Here is a 24,082-nt window from a genome sequence, read left to right as displayed (position 1 = left end):
TGACACAGCTATTTCCAAATACTTAAGATGGTTCCAGAATGCTCGCTGGGCAGTCACTGTCACCCATAATAGGCCATAGATCAGGTTCTTATACTTTCCATGTGCTTTTTAGAACACCAAGAATATTTTTTAACCCATACACCAAAAAAGAAATATAAGAGACTCTGGATGTAAAAGAGAATTGACAAGAGAGAAAACACTATCTTTTATGTGTCCGTGGAGCCAGCCATGGAGTATTACATACAATTCTGACCCCATCACTTTAGGAAAAACATAATGGGATGAACAGTCCCGAATGACAAAGATTCCGGGGGCGGGGGGGGGATGTTAAAATTTACAGGGGATCATGAGTGTGTTCCTAAATCTTGGAAAACAGCTTTGAAGCTTAAGAGAATGATAAATTTAAGATAGAAAAAAAAGTGACTTCTAAACTGGCATGACTTAATACTTCGGGAATAAAGTAAAAATATAAAGGATTTTGGCAAAGATTTAAATGAAGAAATGGGTCATAATCTTCTAATCTATTACAGTACAGAGACCGCAGAGGAAAATCGGTAACTCTTTAAGCTGGGTGTGATAGTCTCCTCTACACTTTCAAAACTGGCTCACGTCAAACACCAAAGAGCAAAGTCAGTAACATAAACGATGTCTGTGAACCAAAAGCTTTATCTGATGAAATTATCATGGACACACACATAGGCATTCACAAACAGAGAGGATATGACTTTCATATGAAATTAAGATAAACAAATCACTAGACTGAATATCATGTTCAATCTGCAGCAATACCCTTGAATGAAGAATATTTATGTTATGAAGGACATAGAGTAATTAAACAAAATAAGAAGTAGTAGATAAAATTAAAGTCACAAAAATCTAGACGTACCTCTTGGCATCCCAGAAAAAATAAATAAATAATACGATTTTCCAAACTGTTACCTGGTAGGTACCTATAGGTCCAACTTTAGAAGTGTAACTTTTCTTTAACAATCTCTACCTGTTTCACGCATTTGCTGTGGGTTTTTTGTTTGTTTGTTTGTTTTTTGTCTTTTGTCATTTTAGGGCCGCACCCGAGGCATATGGAGGTTCCCAGGCTAGGGGTCAAATCAGAGCTGTAGCCGCAGGCCTACACCACAGCCCCAGCATCGCAGGATCCGAGCTGCGTCTTCGACCTACACCACAGCTCATGGTAACACTCGATCCTCAACCCACTGGGCGAGGCCAGGGATCGAACCCGCATCCTCATGGATACTAGTCGGGTTCATTAACCACTGAGCGAGGACGGGAACTCCTGCCGGGGTTTTTAACTTAGAAATGACATTGCCAAATGGAATCCAGCATTAAAACTTTAATAGCTCATCCTGTATTGTCTCAGCTGAAGGCAAGTTGCCATAAGAAAGATGTACCTTCATCAGTTCCGGATGCATGCTCCTTTCCAAACTGGCCATGATGTTCTCGGCTTTTCCTTGGCTGCTAGTTTCATCATCTGCAAATTCATTAAAAGCAGATGTTCCAAACCATGCAGACCATTACTAATCACCTAGGAGAAATATACTAACTATCTCTTCCACCCCAAACGCTCCTACTAGATTTATTGCAAAGAATTTTGATCATGAAAGCATAGGGAAAACATTAATGGACTTTTGAAAATCTGCCATGAATTCTCTATCTGTTTTAGTCTGGTTATATTTCATGGGTCAGAGCCCGTGTAGCATCAACTCTTTAAAAAAAAAAAAAAATCTATCAACCTCCATAGTCACTTTTAATGAAGAAGCAGGTCAACTTTCAAGATTAAGAGTTCTTTATTCACCCTACACAAAGGACAGTCTCATGGAGTAAAGACAAGGGCTTTACCTCCATAATGAATCATTAAAAATTCTGACCTTGTGCTGTTTCTACCGTCTCCTTTTTCTCTTGCACTAAACTGTCGGTATTGATCTGAATAATCTTTTTCAAAGTTATCAACCATTCCTCCATTTCCTGCTCAGTTTCAGCAGCCAGATAATGGCTATACTTATCTAACATCTTGAGTTCAAAAGCATGACGGCGCATTTTGGGGCACTGGAAGAAAAAAAAAAGTGTTCCGTTAGTTTGGCTACCCTTTTAATATTAGATTTCATTCGTTTATTTATTTTTACCTCAGCTCAGCACATACACACGTCAATACTTTCATGAAAGAACTGCTTCTTTCGACAAGGTATAGAAACTCCGAGACGATGAATGACCATGTCAAACATATCTTGTGCGTTCCCCTCAGTAGTGAGCACGGCATGTGTGCACAAAGTTGGCATGAGATACTACACATTGAGTGAATATTATCATTTAAAGCCTTCTGACATCCTCCACATTTAGATCATCAAACGGCCACCATAAAAATAAGCAAATGTTTTACTATTTCCACCCTGCCCAAAGTTTTTCTGGCCTCTGTACAGATCTTCAAAATCAGCCCTTAAAAACAAGCTTCCATGTGTGACCTGAAATCAATCTGGTACTTGCTTTAGATCACACCATAGAATGCAATCTTGGAGTTCCCGTCGTGGCTCAGTGGTTAACAAATCCAACTAGGAACCATGAGGTTGTGGGTTCGATCCCTGGTCTTTCTCAGTGGGTTAAGGATCCAGCGTTGCCATGAGCTGTGGTGTAGGTTGCAGATGCAGCTCGGATCCCACATTGCTGTGGCTCTGGCGTAGGCCAGTGGCTACAGCTCCGATTCGACCCCTAGCCTGGGAACCTCCATATGCCGCAGGAGTGGCTCAAGAAAAGGCAAGACAAAAAAAAAAAAAAAAAGAATGCACTCTTGCTCTCTGATTCACTTGACCATGCATGACATGAAATGCATCACCGTAGCAGAAAAGAAGACTGTAGTTGGGTCACATTAAATCCTGGCCCTCAATACGCATGATGGAAATGGCCAAAGACCAGCACCCAAGGAAAATAAAAGCCTCCTCCTTTCCTCAAACAGGATGACACCTTCTTTTATAGAACCACCTTCTCTGTCAGGCTAAAGAACTGACACACGCTCCCCCTTCTCCCAAAGACCTCAGGCACAGGAATCAATAATTGTGCGCTGCATGGTCATTATTCAAGAAGGAACCAATAAAGTTCCTCCTTCTCATCTTCAAAGTATAGTAAAGGATGAAATTAAACTGCTGTAGCAAGTCATAAAGATTTATATATTCGAAAATATTTGGGAGGGGGCGAATCATAAATAGAAAGGGAGAGCAAAGCTTGGGAGCACCATAAAGGAAGGTCAATCCAGACTAGACTAATGGAGAAAATCTGGAAAATGTATGTGCCTTCGTCCTTCCTGTACGATAAGAAAGCTGTCTTGCATGCATGTGCCTGTGTGCTTGTGTATGTGTGTTAAGGAAGGCAACGTCTATTCACATAGATCTTTATGTTTTGTGTATTTTACAATTTAAAGTGTTTTTCTGTTTGCTCCTCAGGACAACCTCATTGAGAGTAAACGGATATTGTTTCCTTACATTTTTTTTTGGGCCGCACCCACGGCCTATGGAAGTTCCCAGGTGAGGGGTCGAATCAGAGCTACAGCTGCCAACCTACACCACAGCTGCGCCAAAGACAGATCCTTAACCCGCTGAGCGAGGCCAGCGATCGAACCCGCATCCTCACAGAGACAATGTCAGGTTCTCCACCCGTTCCGAGCCACAACAAGAGCTCCTGAGTAGATGCTATTAGTCCCACTTTACGGTTTTGAAATTTAAGATTCAAGTGGGTTGAAGGTATTGAACCGACATCATTGCCTGCCTCCCAAATCAACGTAGTGATCCTGTGATCCTTCTGGTCAACCATGCCACCCTGGCTTTGCAGTAATGGCTCCTGTCTCTTGGTTGGTCAACTTGCTATTGAATCATCTCTCTGCCCTTGGCTTCTCACCCCACCCATGTTAACCCCAACGTCCATGCCCCCTCAGTAACTCAAATCAGCAAACATTTGTTAAGGCCCCTATTGTGTTCAATTCTACTCATTATTAAGAGGGACCCAGACATGAATATGACATGGTCTCTGTAATCCAAAAGGGAGTGTACAGAACTAGTGACAAAAGAGCATATGACTGATTGAGAAAAAAGCACAGAGGTAGCACAGGGGAGGCAGAGCTTAATTCCACTTGCTGAGCATTAGAGTGAGGAAGGAAACAGGAAACGCTTCACGGTAGAAGTGTCATTTGAGCCAAGCCTTAAAAGATAAGATTCAGGAGTTCCCACTGTGGCACAATGGGATCGGTGGCATCTCTGCAGTGCCAGGACGCAGGTTCAATCCCTGGCCCTGGGGCTGTGGGTTAAAGGCTCCAGCACTGCAGCATAGGTCACAGCCGAAAATCGGATCTGAACTCCATATGCTGCAGGGCAGCCAAAAAAGAAAGCAAAAATGGAGTTCCCGTCGTGGTGCAGTGGTTAACGAATCTGACTAGGAACCATGAGGTTGGGGGTTCGATCCCTGGCCTTGCTCAGTGGGTTAAGGATCCGGCCTTGCCATGAGCTGTGGTGTAGGTCGCAGATTCGGCTCGGATCCCGAGTTGCTGTGGCTCTGGTGGAGGCCGGTGGCTACAGCTCGGATTAGACCCCTAGCCTGGGAACTCCAGGAGCGGCCCTAGAAAAGGCAAAAAGACAAAAAAAAAAAAAAAAAAAAAAAAAAAAGACAGAAAACAAACAAAAAGATAAGATTCAGACAAGGACAGAAGGGGAAGTATATGCCAAGCAGAGAAACAAATGTAAGAAAGGGACACACATGTGAAACTCTGGGGAGTGCGTCGCCTGGTGTGTCTAGAGCACAGAGTATATAAGGGATGCTGGGGGCAGGGGCGGGGGAGAGGGACGACACGACGTTAGGAAGTAGAATAAGGTCACATCACGCCTTGACCTGCAATGCCCTGGTGGGAGCTTCCGAGTTCACTCTGCAAGTCAGTAAGTCAAGAGCCAAAAGGTTTTGTTTTTGTTTTTTGCTTTTTAGGGCCACACCCGTGTCATATGGATGTTCCCAGGCTAGAGGTTGAATAGGAGCTACAGCCAACAGCCTATGCCAGAGCCACAGCAACTCGGGATCCGAGCCGAATCTGCGACCTACACCACAGCTCACGGCAAGGCTGGATCCTTAACCCACTGAGCGGGGCCAGCGATCAAACCTGCAACCTCATAGTTCCTAGTCGGATTCGTTTCCACTGCGCCACAACAGGAACTCCCAAGAGCCAAAAGATTTTGAACAGCCAAGTGAAGGACCCCATCTGTGTTTCATGAAGACGGGGTAGAGCAGGACAGACAACACATCAGAAAGGCAGGAAGGCAAGAGTCTAGGCAAGAGAATAAAAGGGAGAACTGGAAGAAGACAGTGAGAATGGAAGAAGGTAAGAGATGCAAGAGGCACTCTGGAGCCAGACTCCAAAGGACTGGGTAAACACTTGAATATTGGCACAGAGGGTGAGTGGGAACACTGAAGAGGATTTCGAGTTTCTAGTATGAATATTTTGGTGGATGGAGATGCCATTGACCAAGGCGGGAAAATGCTGAGGTTCTTAATAGTTGATCAATGACCCACTTCAAGAAAGAGAAAGAAAGATTACCTCCACAGCCCTACCTGAACCACATCAATGCAGGCGTCCAAGTAGATGCAACCTTTAGATTCTTTTGAATTTTTCTCATCTTTGTAGGAATTGAGAATATATGAACCATCAGGGAGCTGAGTTAAGTAAAAATACCGCCTCTTGAATACCTATAAGGGGGGAAAACCAACAATGATACACAGTCGTTACATTGCATTGGAACAAAAAACCCTGAAGGGCTTGCCACAGGCATTCATTATATTCTGACACTCGTCAGACAACTTGAAGAAGTCATAAGGAATTACCATTATCTTCATTGTTTTAAGATGAAAAGCTTGGGAGTTCCTGTAGTGGCTCAGTGGTTAAGGAACCTGACCAATAACCATGAGGTTGCGGGTTCGATCCCTGGCCTCGCTCAGTGGGTTAAGGATCCGATGTTGCTGTGAGCTATGGTGTAGGTCACAGACACGGCTCGAATCCCACGTTGCTGTGCTGCGGTGTAGGCTGGCAGCTGTCGCTTGCATTGGACCCCTAGCCTGGGAACCTCCATATGCCGTGGGTGCGGCCCTGATTTCTGTATCTAAATCACTAATCATTTCCCTACAGCATCCTCAACCTATTTAATTGCAAACCACGACTGGATTCTTACAATTTCATTCCCATCACCACAAATCCAAGTACGCATACACACACACACACACACACACACACACACACACACTCACCCCTCTACCAAATATTTACATATCGCCTCACTCACGCTGTGCCAGCGTCCCCACTTTTGAGAATCTAGCTTATAATGCACTCACAGGGAAAACACTGACAGCCATTATTTGCCCCCAGTTGCTGTTTAGTGTCCTATATGCTGAGATTTGAGTCAAAAGGCCCAATGGGATTGTGCCATTCGCTTGTAATTAGCGATTCGTAACAGTTAAGGGGTAGCCTGTTGTTACAACTCACAGTGAAACCCACAGGAATGGGGAAAAGGAGGGAGAAAGCCTGATTCATTTATCCTGACCCTCTACTCTCCCTCTAAAAAGTCTTGGACCTGATGGAGGAATTGGAAAAAGGGGATTCAGAGCTCTCTGAGAAATCTATGCTTCTTTCAGTAAGCCACAGACTGCCAGCTGTCTCCAGGACTTGTTACAGAAAAATTCTCCAGGATAAGAGATCTAAAACCATTTCAGGGTGGGAATGGGAAGAGAGACAAGGAAAGAGCCTCTTGGTGACAATACTGAAGAAATGCATTCCTCTGCCATTTTGTTTTCCTTGCAGAAGTTGGCTTTGAGATGGAAGCTTGCCATTTCCAATCACTCCTCTGATTATTCAGTATGATCTCTGAGTATTTTAAGAACTTTCATTATAGAAAGAGCATTATTTGGCAAGAACATTCTTGAAAACTATTTAACTTCTGGCAAAGTATCTAAAATATCAACAATTTCTTTCCCCACAGCATGAGTAAGCAAAATATAGAAATGGGTTAAGGGACATTTCTTTTTAGGAAAACTAGTAAAAAGAAATCATATGCTTATAGTTATTTTGGACTCGTTCAAACAACACTGATTTCAGAATGAATAACAAAAATATTGGAGTTCCCATCGTGGCTCAGCGGAAACGAATCCAACTATGCATGACGATGTGGGTTCGATCCCTGGCCTCGCTCAGTGGGTTAAGGATCTGGTGTTGCCATGAGCTGTGGTGTAGGTCACAGACACGGCTCGGATCCCACGTTGCTGTGGCTGTGGTGTAGGCCAGCAGCTGTAGCTCTGATTCAACCCTTAGCTTAGGAACTTCCATATGCTGCAAGTACAGCCCTAAAAAAGAGCAAAAACAAAAAATGACAACAAAAAACAGTATGATGTCTACTCTACCAGGTTAGACTGGAAAGGTTAGGTTATCATTTCAGGGAGACCATGTATGGGTTAGACAGTATCAACTGAAAGAAATCCAAGCAGAAAAGGCCACTGTGAAATGGAAAGATATCTCATGCTCTTGAATTAGAAGAATTAATATTGTTAAAATGGCCATACTACCCAAAGCAATCTACAGATGTAATGCAACTGCTGTGAAATTACCCATGACATTTTTCACAGATCTAGAACAAATAATCCTAAAATTGATATGGAACCATGAAAACCCAAAATTGCCAAAACAATCCTGAGGAAAAATAGCAAAGCAAGAGTCTCTCAGACTTCATACAATACAAAAAGTTACAGTAATCAAAACGGCACAGTATTGGCACAAAAACAGACACGTGGCTCAGTGGAACAGAATAAAGAGTCCAGAAATAAACCAACAGACCTATGGTGAACTAATCGTCAACAAAGAAGGCAAGAACATAAAATAGGAAAAAGCCTCTTCAGCAAGGGATCTTGGGAAGGTTAGAGAGCAGCATGTAAATCAATTAAGTTAGACCACTCCCTCACACCATATACAAGATAAATTCAAAACGGCTAAAGGACTTAAACATAAGGCATGACACCATAAAACTCCCAGAAGAGATCATAGGCAAAACATTCTCGGACATAAATCGTACCAAGGTTTTCTTAGGTCAATCTCCCAAGGAAATAGAAATAGAAACAAAAATAAACAAATGGGACCTAATCAAACTTACAGGCTTTTGCACAGCAAAGGAAACCATAAACAAAACAAAAGGACAATCTACAGAATGGGAGAAAATATTTGCCAACTATGTGACCAGCAAGGGCTTAATTTCCAAAATACATAAACAGTTCATACAATTCAACCAAAAAAAAAAAAACCCACCAAACAACCCAATCAAAAAAGGGACAGAGCACCTAAACAGACATTTCTCCAAAGAGACATATATATGGCTAATAGGCACATGAAAAGATGCTCAATAGTTAGCAATAATAATATTGCTACTTATTAGAGAAACACAAATCAAAACTACAGTGAGGTACCACCTCACACCAGTGAGAATAGCCATTATTAAAAAGTCTACAAATAACAACTGTTGGAGGAGGCGTGGAGTAAGGGGAACCCTCCTACACTGTTGCTGGCAATGTAAGCTGGTGTAGCCACTACGGAAATTAGCATGGAGTTTCCTCAGAAAACTAAAAATAGAATCACCATATGATCCAGCAATCCCACTCCTGGGCATATATCCAGACAAAACTACAATTCCAAAAGATACATGCACCCCCTACGTTCATGGCAGCACTATTCACAACAGCCAAGACATAGAAACAACCTAAATGTCCATCAACAGATGAATGGACTAAGAAGATGTGGTGCCTATACACAATGGAATACTACTCAGCCATAAAAAGAATGAAATCATGCCATTTGCAGCGACATGGATGCAACTAGAGACTCTCATACTAAGTGAGGTCAGTCAGACAAAGAAAGACAAATAGCTTATGATTTCACTTATTTGTGGGATCTCAAATATGATGCAAACAAACCTATCTTTGAAACAAAAACAGATTCATGGACAAGGAAAACAGACTTGTGGTTGCCAAAAGGAGGGGGTTGGGAGAGGGATGGAATGGGAGGTTGGAGTTAGCAGCTGTAAACTATTGTATATAGAACGCATAAACAACAAGGTCCTACTGACAGCACAGGGGACTATATTCAATATCCTATGACAAACCATAATGGAAAAGAATATGAAAAAAAATGTGTACCTATGTATAAATGAATCACTTGCTATACAGAAGAAATTAACACACTATAAATCAACTATACTTCAATAAAAAAGAAAATACCACTTTGTTATCCAATGCAAATCAAATAAATATTACTGCATTGGGATACAAAGGTACAGAAAGAGTGTGAGTGTGTGTGTGTGTGTGTGTGTGAGAGAGAGAGAGAGATCTCATTTCACCCACATTTACATTTACGGGAACTATAATTGAAGAAATCTAGATTCATATACAAGGAAAATGTTCATTATAATGGTATTATATATATGTTTGATTACATTTATGACAATAGTTCACATCTGTTATTAAGTTGATGGAACAAGAAGACCTAAAATGATATATATAAGGGTGATTTCAAATGAAAAAAAAACTTTTTAAAAGTTAATTATGTATGACAAAAGTTAAAATACATTTTCCAGGCAAAAATTAACATTAAAAATTACAACCAGATTAGAATCTGAAGTATGATCAAATCTAAAACTCAAAGTTCATAGATTCAGTGGTACAGTCTATAGAAGCCACTGGCAGAGTCCTGAGCCAGCAACAGAGGAAGGGAAAATTCAGAGCAAAACATTTGTGGCACTGAGTCAAATTATAGGCTGCAACATTTTCTTCATGCACAGCTGCCTCACCAAGCAAAGATGTTTCGTGGCTGCTGCCACTTCCAGTATTAGCAAATCGCATCATTACAATAGAGACGGAAAGAGATCTGAAATTACTGTAAATCACTTCCTGTAACATTGCAATTATGTCTCAATGTGTCAACGAGGTAAGTAGCTTATGAATCTGGGGACAAAGCTTGATTCCCACCCAGCACTCCTGTTCCCCAGCAGCGTACCTGTCCTCAAGACTCAGCTTCTCTCCATTTCCTCATTTGTAAAATGATGGGGATCCCACCAAATGATTGGTAAGATTCTTTTTTTTTTTATGATCTATAAATAGTTTGACTGAAAACGAACAAACAATACAGCAGCCTTCCTAGCTGGGGGCCACATTCTCCATGCGATTTTCTATAGGCTAGAAGCGCACAGTTTGTACAGTGAGGAATTTTTTTTTAATCTTTTTTTTTTTTAAGGGCCGCACCCATGGCATATGGAAGTTCCCAGGCTAGGGGTCCAATCGGAGCTGCAGCTGCCAGCCTACACCACAACCACGTGAGATCCAAGCCATGTCTTCGGCCTACCCCACAGCGCACGGCAACGCCTGATCCTTAACCCACTGAGCGAGGCCAGGGATCAAACCCGCGTCCTCATGGATACTAGTCAAGTTTGTTACCGCCAAGCCACAGCGGGAACTCCAGGAAATTTTTTTTAAGAAGTCATTTCTACAGAAATCAGACTCTGCCCCAACAACAGATCTGTAAGATCTCTTCTCGTAACATTCCAATGATCTACGATGGATTGCGACTTCTGGAAAGTTTCCAAGGTGCCTTTCAAAGAAGAAAAGAGCATCCTAGAACTCTCATATGGAACCAAAAGGGAAATCAGAAACATGACTTCCCCATTATTTTTTAACGCTCCTATTTAAGGGTATAGGTCTACATTGCTTTTTCCATTTCAAAAAGAAGACACCTGTTAAAGTAATGACTATATAGAACAGTGGTGATTACTCAGTATCCTGCCTTTCACCTGAAGGCCTCAATTCCTTTGTAACTAACAGCTAACTCTTTTAATGCCACTGGAGGAGACGCATCATCACCCACTTTTTACCTAACAGCAAACGGAGAGATGCAAGAGCTCACTCAAGTTCACCCAGGCGGGTGGATGACAGAACTGGAATCAGAATCACAGGACAAGGACCAACAAAGAATGCCTCGCCCAAACCTTCCACTGGCTTCACATCAAGGTTAAAATCAGACCCGAAATCCACCACATAGATGATGTGCCTGATCCGGCCTTGGATCACCTCTCGGACTTGATTTCTAGTTATGCTGCTCCAGTTTCACGGGTTTACCTGCTGTTCCTCAAACCAAAACGCCTCCTTCGGGCCTTTGCACTTTTGTCCCCTTGGCCTGGAAGCCCCCGCCCCCACATAGCCACAGAGTTTTTGAGGTCTCTGCTTGAACCCTACCTCCTCTGAGAGGCCTTCTATTACTACCTGCCTTCATGGCAGCCCCTTATGAAACCCTTTTTCATAGAATGATCACTATCCAAATATATCTTATTCACCTATTTTTTTTTGTCTGCCTCTTTTAAACTGTTAAGATCCATGTCTCACCCACTGCTGTATCCGCAGTCCCTATAACAGCGCCTGGAACGCAATAAAATTTTGCAAAATGAATGAGGAGTGAATGAATAATTCATCCTCCAGTGCAGACTCTCCAGTGGTTCCATCCACTAGAAGGCTGTTTCCCTGTAATGCCCATATTCTTCTTCCTCATCATCATCTTTATTATTTTTCCTAGATGGTGACCATAGCTGAAAATTCCCCACCTTCCTCAGTGAGAAGCATGGACTCTGATGAGTGACCCATGCAGGCCAGCCAGAGGAATCAAACGGAGAGTCAACCGAAGGAGATAATTTTCTGCCATCGGGTCTTGCCAAGTCTCCTGAAGGCCCTGAGCTGTCTGGATGACAACCTTTTGAACATTTACCATATGACCCTTTCTGGAGCAGAAACAAAGGCCTTTTTATCCTTTTTTTTTTGTTTTTTTTTTTTTTTTTTTTTTTTTTTGTCTTTCTGCCATTTCTTGGGCCGCTCCCATGGCATATGGGATGTTCCCAGGCTAGGGGTCTAATCGGAGCTGTAGCTGCCGGCCTACGCCAGAGCCACAGCAACGCGGGATCCGAGCCGCGTCTGCAACCTACACCACAGCTCACGGCAATGCCGGATCGTCAACCCACGGAGCAAGGGCAGGGACTGAACCCGCAACCTCATGGTTCCTAGTCGGATTCGTTAACCACTGCGCCACGACGGGAACTCCAGAAACAAAGGCCTTTTGTCACTCGGGGGAATCAGTGATGGAAGGCAGGAAAGTGTGAGCACCCAGCATCCTCAAATGAGGAGAGCCTTTGAGGATTTTTTTATAATAAATCTCAAGGATGTTTACCTAGGTGTGATACCTAGAGGGTAATTATTTACTGCTAACTTCTAGGAGCCAGGAGCCCTGCGAAAGGATGGTCTGAAGGCTTTGGCAAAGTAGGTGGACCAGGAGCCGTGGGGAAACAGGGTGGGGGAAACTTCCTTGACTCATGTCTTAGAACAAAAGAGGAGGCAGCGAGGAAAAGGAGAATGCAGGGGAGCCACAGACACGCTGGTCTCAGAGCTGTTCGAAGCCAAGATGAAAGCAACAACGGGGAAGAACACCCCGCGACTTATCAGAAAAGAGTCTCGGTTAATTACACCAGAATGTCAGGCACATCATCCTGCTGAAGAACCCCTACCAGTAGGTTGGCAACCTAATCTATCACTCATTGCCCTCCACTGGATCATTTTCTAGTCCTCCCAAGTTTGAATATATTATAGAGGTCAACACTCTGGAAAATCAGTTAAAAATCAAATCGCTTTTCATAAATCTCTCCTATCTGGGCACTGGAGATTTGTTAACTATTTAGTTTGAAGCCAAGTCTAAAAGGAGGGGTCTACAGTCCACCATTCCAGACAAATGAATTTATCGACTTTCTTTGAGCATATCACGGCCCTGCTCAAATTCCCAAAGACTCTCAGTTACCCCCCATGGTAAGGCTTATGTGCCTGATTTGGCACAGTCCGAATAACAATATAAAATAACAATCTGTAAGGAGTTCCCCTGTGGCACAGCGGGATAAGGATGTGGCATTGTCACCGGCCTGAGAACTTCCACATGCCATGGGGGCAGCCAAAAAGAATTAATATAACAACAACAATCTGTGACATCTACAGAGTGCCTACTCTGTTAGAGTCTCTGGCCAAATGCATTTCTCACATTATATCATTTAATCCTCATAATGCCCTTGCGGTAATTACCATCATCTCCATGTTACAGAGGAGAAACTGAGGCATGAGGTGATACCAAGGGACCAAATCAACTCCATCGCCCATGACTACCCAACTTCACCCAACATACCCCCTTCCCCCCACACACACGCACTGCCTGCCATGCTCACCTCCTTTGATTCCCTTCCTTTGAGGCCTCACCTCTTTAAGAAGCCATTTCTGACCCCAGATCACAGTGACCTGGACTCATATAGCACTGGGTCTCTGTACCACCTTTAAACAATATATTGTCGTTGCGTGTCTCATCTCCCCAAATAGGTTTTAAGCTCTACATGTTACGCCTCTCTTTCTCTCCATCCTCTGCAGTGCCAACACCTTGTACTAATAAGATATTCAATATATACTTGGTGATGAGTTCATTGATTCCTAATAGTGTCTGACACATAACAAGTCCCTAATAAATGGCTTTAAACGGACACCAATAAATGAGAGGAAATGAAACATAAAAAACCAATTACGGAGTTCCCGCTGTGGTGCAATGAGATCGGTGGCGTCTCTGCAGTGCCAAGGACACAGGTTCAATCCCCAGTCCGGCACAGGGGGCTAAAGGATCCGGCTTGCCACAGCTGTGGTGTAGGTCACAACTGTGTCTTGGATCTGATTCTTGGCCCGGGAACTTCATGTGCTGCAGAGCAGCCAAAAGGACAAAAGGAAAAGAAAAAATCCAATTAGTGAGAAATCCCTTTCCCATTAAAATGAGTGTAATCTGTTTGTTAGCTGTGAGAGGGACTGGTAGGTTTGCGCACACAATGTATTAACATATCAAAAATAAAAGATTTCCTCTTCCCTTTGCTCTAATAAACATAGTGCCCTTGGCCTCCCGGCAATTATTTTAATACTGTATTGCTTTCTTAGGTGAAATTTTCTCTTGATTTGTTGCTCTCCCATTGCAGAACGCCAAAAAAAAAAAAAAAAAGAAAAAGAAAAAGAAAACAAAAACAAACAAACAAAAAAAAAAACAATGCTCCCAGAACAGGCAAAGAATAAGGGAGAACTTTTAGACTCTGGATGTACAACAAATGGCTCTTTTCTGTGCAAAGAAATAGAAGGAAAGAAAGAAAGGGCACCAGAAGTGAGTCATACATCAAGCGGTTGAACTTGCAACCCCGATAACATACCAAGACACTTCAGTGTTTAATTGCTAAGAACGAGGAGGAGGGAGCTTGAGGAATGTGACCGAACTGAGCCAAGAGGATGCATAAAGGTGGGTGTCCCAAAGGGTTGGCCAAGAATCTGCAACCGATTTTTTTTTTTAATGAAAAAACCACTCTCAAGATCAGATTCTTCCTTCTTCCATATATCATTATATCCCTTAGGAAAAATAGTTCGAAATACCGAGGGAAGGTCATGTGCAGTATCAGAGCTAGCTAGTTCTCACGAAATTCCTGCACTGATACGGAGAGAAGCTGAAGAAAGCAGATGTCTCTAGCAGCGACTTGGGAAAGAGAGCATGTAGGTTTCTGCTAGGAGTGGCGTTTCTGCCACAGAGCGCACTTCTTCTCTCTGCCATCTGCAATTTCTCTCCAAAACTTCTTCCAGGCACTGAAGAGTGGCAGTGGGGTGTGTTCTCATTAACTAGAAAGTACAAATTGAGGGAATTAATCACCTGTGACAAGGCTCGTCTTGTTTGAACATGAACCCCGAGCACAGAGCAATTATGAGCTGAGTAAAGTGGTCACTGCGCCCAGACAACCAGCAGCGCTTCTGTGAGAGCCGCCTGCTGCCAGCATCCGCCTCCGTGGAAGGACGCGCTCAGGCCCCGACAACTGACAACTGTGACATGGAGAGTGACACACATCATTAGCAGCTCTCCTGGAGCCTGGGCTCCTCAGGGCTCGTTCTCAGCCAATAAATGGGGAAGCTCAGCAAGCACTTTTGGAAAAATAATAACAAGTGCAGAAAATGGCCCAGATTCTATCTGAACTGACCAGAGCTGGTGGAAAGGTGTATCCTGCGGAAAATACAAATGTTTATTTCACAAATACAAGGTCTTCCAGGCTTCCGATACGAAGAATTCAGCTTAGTGCCTTCGCCAGCCCCTTTTCCCTAGAGCCCGTCACCACTGGCTTGAATGTTCCTGCAAAACTGTCTATCTAGGGAGGTTTAACTTCCTAAGGCAGCTCATAAACAAATTACTTTGGCTATACCATTCAGATCGCATTCTAGGTCATATGGTTGCTTTCTCAAAAGACCTTATAAAGTAGAAGTCGAGAGTTCCCTGGTGGCCTAGTGGTTAAGGCTCTGGTATTGTCACTGCAGCAGCTCGAATCACTGTTATGGCACGGGTTCGATCCCTGGCCCAGGAACCTCCGTGCTGCAGGTACAGCCAAAAAAAAAAAAAAAAAAAAAAAAGGAATCTTCTGATTCCCTTTCAATTTCTGGGCTTTATGGAGCCTTTTCTAACCCTCTTGCCGTCATTTTTTTTTTCTTTCTACCTTCTCTCATGATTCATCTTCTTCCTTCCTGGCTATTAGATGCCCTTATTTCTCTGAGTTGAAATGGCCGGGAAAAGGACTCAGACTTGCTGATAAAAAGTTTGACATGGTCGTGCATAATTTCAAATTTTCCAAAGGACTATTCTACATAGCTTTTAAAATCCAGAAATCGTTTAATGAATAAAGATCTGTAGACTTCAACCTCACTCCGAAAGACACCAAGCCGCCCTGCTTTTAATCCCTGTCATCCCCAGAAAGGTCTGCAGGCCAATGTCAAGCCACAGCGCATCTAGGAGGCACAGATAAAACAGGAGGGAAGAGGCATGGCTCCCCGTGGGCTGTTATTTGCCAATGAGTCATGATTAATACCCAGATCCTTCTGCTGGAGCTTCCTGCTTAGCCTGCTCTGAATTTGCAGGGGCTGTCAATGCTGGAATGTTCTGATAGAAAAGGTTATTCTTTGCTCCCAAACTCTGCAAGCTCTAGCCCTGTGGTATTCATTGCTGAAGCCACCAAAGTGTGTCATCCGTGTGGGCTGGAACTGCTAGCAGGCAGGGGACTCCAGATGCACCCAAGGTAAAACTGCCACCAGGATCAGGAAAATGACTCAGCCAACAGCATACCTGAATCATCTTCCCACTTGCTTATGAGATGCGTTACCATGCTTCTCTTCCAAGACTAACACAGTAAGCACAAATATATAGGGTTTTTTCCCTGTGGAATGTCTCATAAACCTGCAGCCCTTGGCCTCAGTTCTTCTGTCCTATGCCTGAGCCAATCCAGGCCTGATTCAGGAAGAAGGTGTAGGACGCCCCCGAACCCTGGACAGAGCACCTAAGTCTACAAGCCTGAGGCCCCCAGTGCCCTGGGCTCCTGCTTTGGCCCTCACCAAGTTCCAGCCTGGCGACTACAAAACACTGCTGCCCACAGCCAGTCCCCAGCCCCCCGCCCCGAGCCTGTTCCACACTCACAAGCCCTCTGTTTATATAGGGAGACAGAGCACAGTAAACACTGTGACTTTCCACTGATTTCGACGATGCTAAAACTAAATAAGAGTTAAAGCATAATTCCTTTTTTTTTTTAATCTTTTTAGGGCCGCACCCACGGCACATGGAGGTTCCCAGGCTAGGGGTCCAATCGGAGCTGTAGCTACCAGCCAACACCACAGCCACAGCAACATAGGATCTGAGTCGCATCTGTGACCTACACCACAGCTCACCGCAACGCCGGATCCTTAACCCACTGATCGAGGCCAAGGATCGAACCCACGTCCTCTTGGATGCTAGTCGGGTTTGTTAACCACTGCACCACGACGGGAACTCCAAAAGCATAATTCTTAAAAAACAAAAACAAAAAACAAAAAACAAAAACTATCTTGACAAAATCCCTCAGATGCTTTGAGTGAATCTGGCTGAAGCTTCCTCTCATGCCGACTCTAGCCGTGATAAAAGCTGGGACAACACCACTAGTGCTGTGGTTTAAGACATAAAACCAGAAGGATACAGGATGTATATTCAGCTCCCAGAAATCCAAAACGGAGAGCCAGCACCCACACTACAGAAGAGTGGGGAGAGTGGAAATCCATAGTCAGAGACAATTCCCAAAGCTCATTATGGCCTTTATATTTCAAATTATTCTCCACTCATTGCTTAAAAGAGCTGTGTGCAGCCTATGTCACCAAAGTTGGGTTACTTCTTTTCCTTCCTTTGCCTACTGTTTGGTAGAGATGTCTAAAAGAAATGCGTTTTTATGGAATGTGAATTATATCTCATTTAAAAAAAAAAAAAAAAGGAGAAGAAAGAAGTGGCCAGAATATGAACAGCTGGGGGGTAAAAAAGAGGAAAAGCAACAAGCCTAGCTCAGCAGCAGCAGGGCAACAAGTAGCTGGAAAGAGGCAGCAGCTGAAACCCTTCAGCCAGGCCACGTGGTCACTGGGTTGCCTCTCAGACCCACCACCACCCACGTCATGAATTTATGGTTCCTGCCTGGCCCCTGGAAGCGGTGGGGTTTGCAACCTCAGGGGCAGATGATGGAAGGCCTCAACAATCAATGTCTGACTGAGTGGCCTGCTTTTCTAGTTCCGCTGTAACAAATTACCACACACTTAGTGGCTTTAAACAACACAAATGTATTATCTCACAGTTCTGGAGATGAGAAGTCCAATGGAGCTCTCGCTGGGCTCAAATCAAGGTGATTGCAGAGCTGTGTCCTTTCTGGAGGTTCTAAGGGAGAATCTACTTCCTTGCCTTCTCCAGCTTCCAGAGCACCCCCCCCCCACTTCCTTGGCCCTTCCTCTGTCTTCAAAGCAGCCACTAAGCCTCCCTCTGATCCTGCTTCTGTCCTCATCTCTTTCCCTAACTCTCCTCTGCTGCTTCTGTCTTCCACTTATAAGGGCCTTTATGACACTGGATAATGCAGGCTAATCTCCCCACCTGCTGACTAGTGATTTTAAGTCCCCTACATTCACCATGTAAGGGAACATTTATGGGCTCCAGGGATTAGGAATGGACTTCTTGGGCGGGGGGCTTTATTCTGCCTCCCACATCAACCAATCTGCATTTCACAAATTATGAAAAGAGACTTGAAAGCATGCACTTTTTACAGACAACTGTATTTTGTGTCATGATATGTGAGTGCCCACAAAAAAAGATATATGGAAAGTGAATGATAATTTAAAGGCATAGGAGTAACTCGCTAGGAAAGGAATCCTGTGGTGAACTGTTTCATAACGATATTAATTCCTTAGTGTCTTGTTTTAGGAATCCCGGTTTCCATACCTTATATTTACTTTATCTTGGACTAAAGCTTAAGTATGGGTAAAACATTTGAATATTTGAAGAACGTTAGGGGAAGGGAGTGGATTAAGAAACCGGAGAACCGGATTTCCCATCATGGCTCAGCAGAAACAAATCTGACTAGTATCCATGAGGACACAGGTTCGATCCCTGGCCTCACTCCGTGGGTTAAGGATCCGGCGTTGCCGTGAGCTGTGGTGTAGGTGGCAGACGCGGCTCGGATCCCGCGTTGCTGTGGCTGTGGTGCAGGCCGGAGGCTACAGCTCTGATTCAACCCCTAGCCTGAGAACCTCCATATGCCGCGGGTGCAGCCCTAAAGAGCAAAAAAAAAAAAAAAAAAGGAAGAAAAGCGAGAAACTGGAGAACCAATTTTTAACAAATGGCACAGAATTATCACCTTCACACGTGCATTTCTGAACCTGATAACTCTGACAGGAGAAACATTATAAGCTGTGGCATAGGTCGCAGATGCAGCTCGGATTTGGTGTTGCTGTGGCTGTGGTATAGGCTGCAATTCAACCCCTAGCCTGGGAACCTCCATATGCCTCGGGTGCGGCCTTTAAAAAAAAATAGTAATAATAGTAATAATAACGACACCTGTATCTAGGGCTGCCATGAGGATTAAATGAGATACAAAATATAAAACACTCGGTATGGCGCCTGGCACATACCAAGGATTCAATAAATGGACTTCCTCATCATCGCCATGTGCCAAGTCGCAGGCTTAGGTGCAGGAGACACATAGGAGGCATCTTAGAACTTGGACTTGTTATTTGCAGAGCTTGAAAATTAAAGTGAGAACAGGACATGACCACTACATGGAAAGCAGCAGGCAAAATATCAAATTAAGATAAAATGTGCGTCTCCCCTTGGTAGACACCCATGGTTTGTGCTGGCAGGCTCTGAGAAAGATAGAACGACCTTTAATACTTAATGGAAGTGTGAATCATCCTCAGCAAACCCCATGATGTTATATTGAACAGCTCAAAGAACAGTTATATTTGGTATCAGCGGATAATTTGTTTTTCTGCTCAGCATCTTCGAGGAGCTTGTTAGTTCTACCTTTAGATTTTCATGGCTCTCCACAGCCTCCCGAACAAAAGCCAACCCCACGTCCAAAGCATTCAAGGCCACGAACGATTTTTTTCCCTCTCTCTGTTTCTAACGTTATCTGCCATTGGCCCTGGACACAGACTCGCTCTTCTGCCCAAACTGCCCAACGCTCTGGTTCTGACAGCACTAAGGTACCACTCTGTAGGGCAGTTCATTGGGTATCTTTCTTACCTAGTCTGGAGGCTACTGGAGGCCAGGGATCCCATTCTAAATATCCATCTATTCCCCCACAGTGGCCAGCATATAATAAGCACCTAATTAATATCGGCCAAATAAAGACAGTGCGCTGTTCTTCTACTCACTGCATTCATTTCCACACAGGCATCTGTGATGCCCTTTTGTTTCATTCAGCTGACAGCCTTCTTTCTGAACATCCTGATTCAGAAGATAATAATTACATTTCTTTAAAAAGGTGCACTTCTAAATTTATCCTGACATTTCAGAGTTTTGAGATTCCGTACATCTGTGAGACTCCTCTCACCGAAGTCTTTTGGGGTTTTTTTTTTTTGTTTGTTTTTTTGTTTTGTTTTGTTTTGTTTTTTGCTAGGGCTCCTTATAAAAATTTTTTACAAAGAAATATTGTTGTCAGGCCACTCGTGGCAATAGCCTTAAAATGGTGAGATAACAGCGACTTCTTACCTTCATGGTAACCGTGATGGTGCTATTGACATTGGCTTTATGCAACCAGCCTTGCTTTATCACGCCACCCTTCTGAGAACATAAAGAAGATGAATCCTGAAAGAAGAGTGAAAACCGTCGGTGGAACAGTGGGCAGCCAGCCATCTCAACAAATAATTGGGGGAGCACGAACGAGGCCCTGCCCCATTTTCCCAAGTATCAATGTGCCCCTCCCCCGCCCTCCATGGAGAGGCCTAACTCAACCTGAAATCATCACCTACAGAATGAAAGGCTCTGTGCCATGCACACAGTAGGCACTCAATATTTACTGAATCGTATGGGCTGTCTTCTGGGAAAGTCTTCTGCATTATGCAAACAGTCAAACTGCACCACAGAATGTCACAGACATCCGGGCCATCTGTCCCCAGAGGGATCTGTCAGGCAGAAGGGCCCACATGAATCACCACCACACGCCCAGTGTGGGAAAAGCAACTCCACAAGCGCGGCCCGCAGGTGGGAAAACATGTTTATATACAAATCACAGCCCATTTCGCTTGATTTTTTTTTTTCCTAAACTCCATTTGGAAATGCAACCATTTAAAAAAAAATTTTAAAACATTCATTAGCTTGAACGTTGGCCCCCAGATCATTCAAAAACAATTCTCTGCCTCATCTTTTCTCAGGGACATCTCTCTCAGCAGACGTGAGCTTGAAGAAATCAATGCAGTTGCCCCCAACTTTACCTCATCCTTGTCACAGTCCTCATCAATCTCAAACACGTGGTTGGGAATCTTTTCTGGTCGCAGAGATTTGCTGAAAATGCAAGAGAGTTGTCTTAGACACTGAGCAGAACAGACAAAAAGAAACACAAGCGAGATGAGTAGACTTCTTTCTTTTCCAACCAAGACAATGCCAAGACATAGAAGGAGCAATTCTTTGCTCTTTGCCAAACTCAGCTTCACGTTACCTTTTGTAAAAGGACTCCCACGTGTGCAGCCAGCAGCAAAGACATAACTAAGCCCCAGTACTCAGGGAGAGCAGGAATTGCAAGGAATGTGCGCCTGGGCTGTCAGTGGTGGGGGAACCTTATCTTTCCCAGGCCAAAAAGCAACAGTGTCGTTCTGGCTCTTCCTTCTGTTTGCTCTTATGACCTTAGACTGATCATCTTAGGACTCCACTATAAAGGGCATCTTTTTTTTTTTTTTTTCAGGGCTGCACCCACAGCATATGGAAGCTCCCAGGCTAGGGGTCCAATCAGAGCTGCAGCTGCCAGCCTATGCAACAGCCACAGCAATGCGGGATCTGAGCCACGTCTATGATCTACACCACAGCTCACAGCAACACCGGCTCCTTCCAGGCCAGGGATCGAACTCACATCCTCATGGATACCAGTCAGGTTCATTACCACTGAGCCACGAGGGGAACTCCTAAAGGACATCTTTAAGACTCAGTTTTCTCCTCCGGGAAAGTGCTCTGAAAACTATAAAAGGCTATCCACCAAGTCTCATCTCTCCAAAATATCTCTTGTATGATATCCTGTAAGGCTAATAGTATTACAGGGGAGAAATGTGAGGACTTCAACAGCCCAAGTGACTAGCCCAAGGTCAGGTAGCTAGTAAGTGGTAGAAATAAGATTTGAACCCTGGCAGTCTGGCTCCTGGGCCAGGGTGCTCACGGCAGTCCTTCAACTCAACTGAAAGGGATGGACTTTTGTCCACAGATGTCGGGCACCATCCAATTGAGCCAAATGTCTTCTAGCTTCCTCCTTGACAGCACTAGAAAATGCTGACCATATTATCCAGAATTAAAGAAAAATGATTTCATGGTCAATACGGATGTCCCAAAGTCAAACAACGAACTCGTCCATTTTGGGGAACATTTCAATGAGCAAAGTCAAAACATATCCCACTACTCAAAATATATTTACCGAACACGCTGGTTGTTTGAGGTTTTGCTTTATTACACATCATAACTGGGAAGCTTTACAAACTTTTTCTTTTTTAAAGTAGTTTAATAACTCTCCTCTTGAAAGTTTCCCTTCAACTCTAAACTTACCATGGCAACATTCGAAAGTCCCCAGAGAAGTCTTCATACTTGTAGTTTATCACATGCCAATCTGTGCTATAGGTTTTAATACACTGAAAAAAAAAAGATTCTTTAATTTGAAATGTAGGAAAAGTACACATATATCCACTCTTTTTAACATCTGATAATAAGCTGAGAGACGTTTAATAATCATTTGAGGGAATTCCCATTATGGCTCAGTGGGCTACAAACCCAACTAGTATCCGTGAGGATGCGGGTTCGATCCCTGGCCCTGCTCAGTGGGTTAAGGATCTGGCGTTGCTATGAGTTGTAGCGTAGGCTGCAGATGCGGCTCAGGTCTGGCATTGCTGTGGCTGTGGCTAGGCTGGTAGCTGTAGCTCTGATTCCATCCCTAGCCTGGGAACTTCCACATGCCGTGGGTGCGGCCCTAAAAAGACAAAAAAAAAAAAAAAATCATTTGGGGATTGCTGGTAGTGGGATCTTCCCTCAGGGATTTTAACTATGTTTTCCTAAACCAGTCGGTGGCAATAAATCCCAATTTATATGCTCCCCTGGACCCTCTGACTCCAAGTCCAAAGAGTATTCAAATCCAAAAAAAAAACAAAAAAAAGAAAAAAGAAAAAACAACTAAGAATACAAGCTACTTGTGAAAGTAGTTCAGCAGTAGCCTCTAAATCGCATCATATAGACTTGTTATGTAGGTCAGTTAAGTTCTAGTAATGTCGTTTTCCATTTGCACTAAAGGAAGACTATTTTTTTTTCCTTTTTAGGGCCACACCCGCGGCATATGGGGGTTCCCAGGCTAGGGGTAAAATCGGAGCTGAAGCTGCCAGCCTACACCACAGCCTCAGCAACGCAGGATCTGAGCTGCGTCTGTGACCCACACCACAGCTCACAGCAACGCCAGATCCTTAACCCAACTGAGCAAGGCCAGGGACCAAACCCGCAACCTCATGGATACGAGTCATATTCGTTTCCGCTGAGCCACGATGGGAACTCCAAGGAAGTCTATTTTAAATACAGTATATGATGAATGTGCTTCTGTGGCCTTTGAACCTCTTACCTCTTTGACAAACAAACTCTGGGCTCTCTTCTCACCATCTTCTGGCACAGTAGACTGCACCGTTCGGCGCTGACGACTTATCACCGAGATCTAGAAGGCAAAGAACATTCTTGCTATGCAAACCGGCTTGAAAAACGCAGTTTTGCTCTTTAAAGAAGTGCATGTGGACTCACCGATATATCTTCCATTGGGAACATAAGCAGGTCTCGGAGGGGGTCGCTGTAAATCTGGGTTTTTCTTTGGGTGATGACATTTTCATAGTCCAAGGGCTCAACGACTTTGGTCTTTTCCTTAATAAGAGACAAAAAGAAAGTTAATATTGTCAAACTCCCAAGAGAGAAGTTTCCTGTCATGGGTCAAAGACACACTGTTTCTCCAAAGAAGGGATTACTGATAATAAGCACATAAGGGAGAACTTTTTTTTTTTTTTTTTTGCTTTTTAGGGCCACAGTCGCAGCATATGGAAGTTCCCAGGCAAGGGCTCGAACCGGAGCTACAGCTGCTGGCTACAGCCACAGCCACACGGGATCCGAGCCGCATCTGCGACCTACACCACAGCTCACGGCAACGCTGGATCCTTAACCCACTGAGCGAGGCCAGGGATCGAACCCGCAACCTCATGGTTCCTAGCCAGATTCATTTTTTGCTGCGCCACAACGGGAACTCCAGGAGACCTTTTTTTACCAGAGAACTATTCTCCATAATTAGACACACACACACACCAAATACAGACAGACACACAGGTTCTCTCTGCTAAAGACAAGAGTCCAGGAAAGATCATGCTGTACTCTGCTTATCCGTGTGCCTCCCAA

At 43.9% G+C, this 24,082-nt stretch overlaps 1 protein-coding gene across 7 annotated transcripts in view; it reads right to left on the bottom strand.

Annotated features, from left to right (window-relative positions):
* DOCK11 (dedicator of cytokinesis 11) overlaps positions 1 to 24,082 on the bottom strand; it is a 198,720-nt gene that overhangs the window by 127,014 nt on the left and 47,624 nt on the right. For all 7 annotated transcript variants that reach the window (XM_085008234.1, XM_085008235.1, XM_085008236.1 and 4 more), the window contains 8 exons: positions 23,444 to 23,560; positions 23,271 to 23,360; positions 22,217 to 22,299; positions 20,905 to 20,974; positions 20,183 to 20,278; positions 5,593 to 5,727; positions 1,884 to 2,061; positions 1,407 to 1,486 (listed from right to left, as the gene is read on the bottom strand). In XM_085008234.1, the coding sequence (XP_084864360.1) occupies positions 1,407 to 1,486; positions 1,884 to 2,061; positions 5,593 to 5,727; positions 20,183 to 20,278; positions 20,905 to 20,974; positions 22,217 to 22,299; positions 23,271 to 23,360; positions 23,444 to 23,560 (849 nt within the window). The remainder of the gene's footprint in view (positions 1 to 1,406; positions 1,487 to 1,883; positions 2,062 to 5,592; positions 5,728 to 20,182; positions 20,279 to 20,904; positions 20,975 to 22,216; positions 22,300 to 23,270; positions 23,361 to 23,443; positions 23,561 to 24,082) is intronic.

The sequence above is a fragment of the Sus scrofa genome, chromosome X (assembly GCF_054392235.1).
Source record: "Sus scrofa isolate SSC_HxYL_T2T_F1_AM1 chromosome X, Sscrofa_HxYL_maternal_Yorkshire_Landrace_v2.0, whole genome shotgun sequence".
NCBI classification, from domain to species: domain Eukaryota; kingdom Metazoa; phylum Chordata; class Mammalia; order Artiodactyla; family Suidae; genus Sus; species Sus scrofa.
Note: the sequence above shows the minus strand (reverse complement) of the source record. Positions and strands in the feature narration are given on the sequence as shown.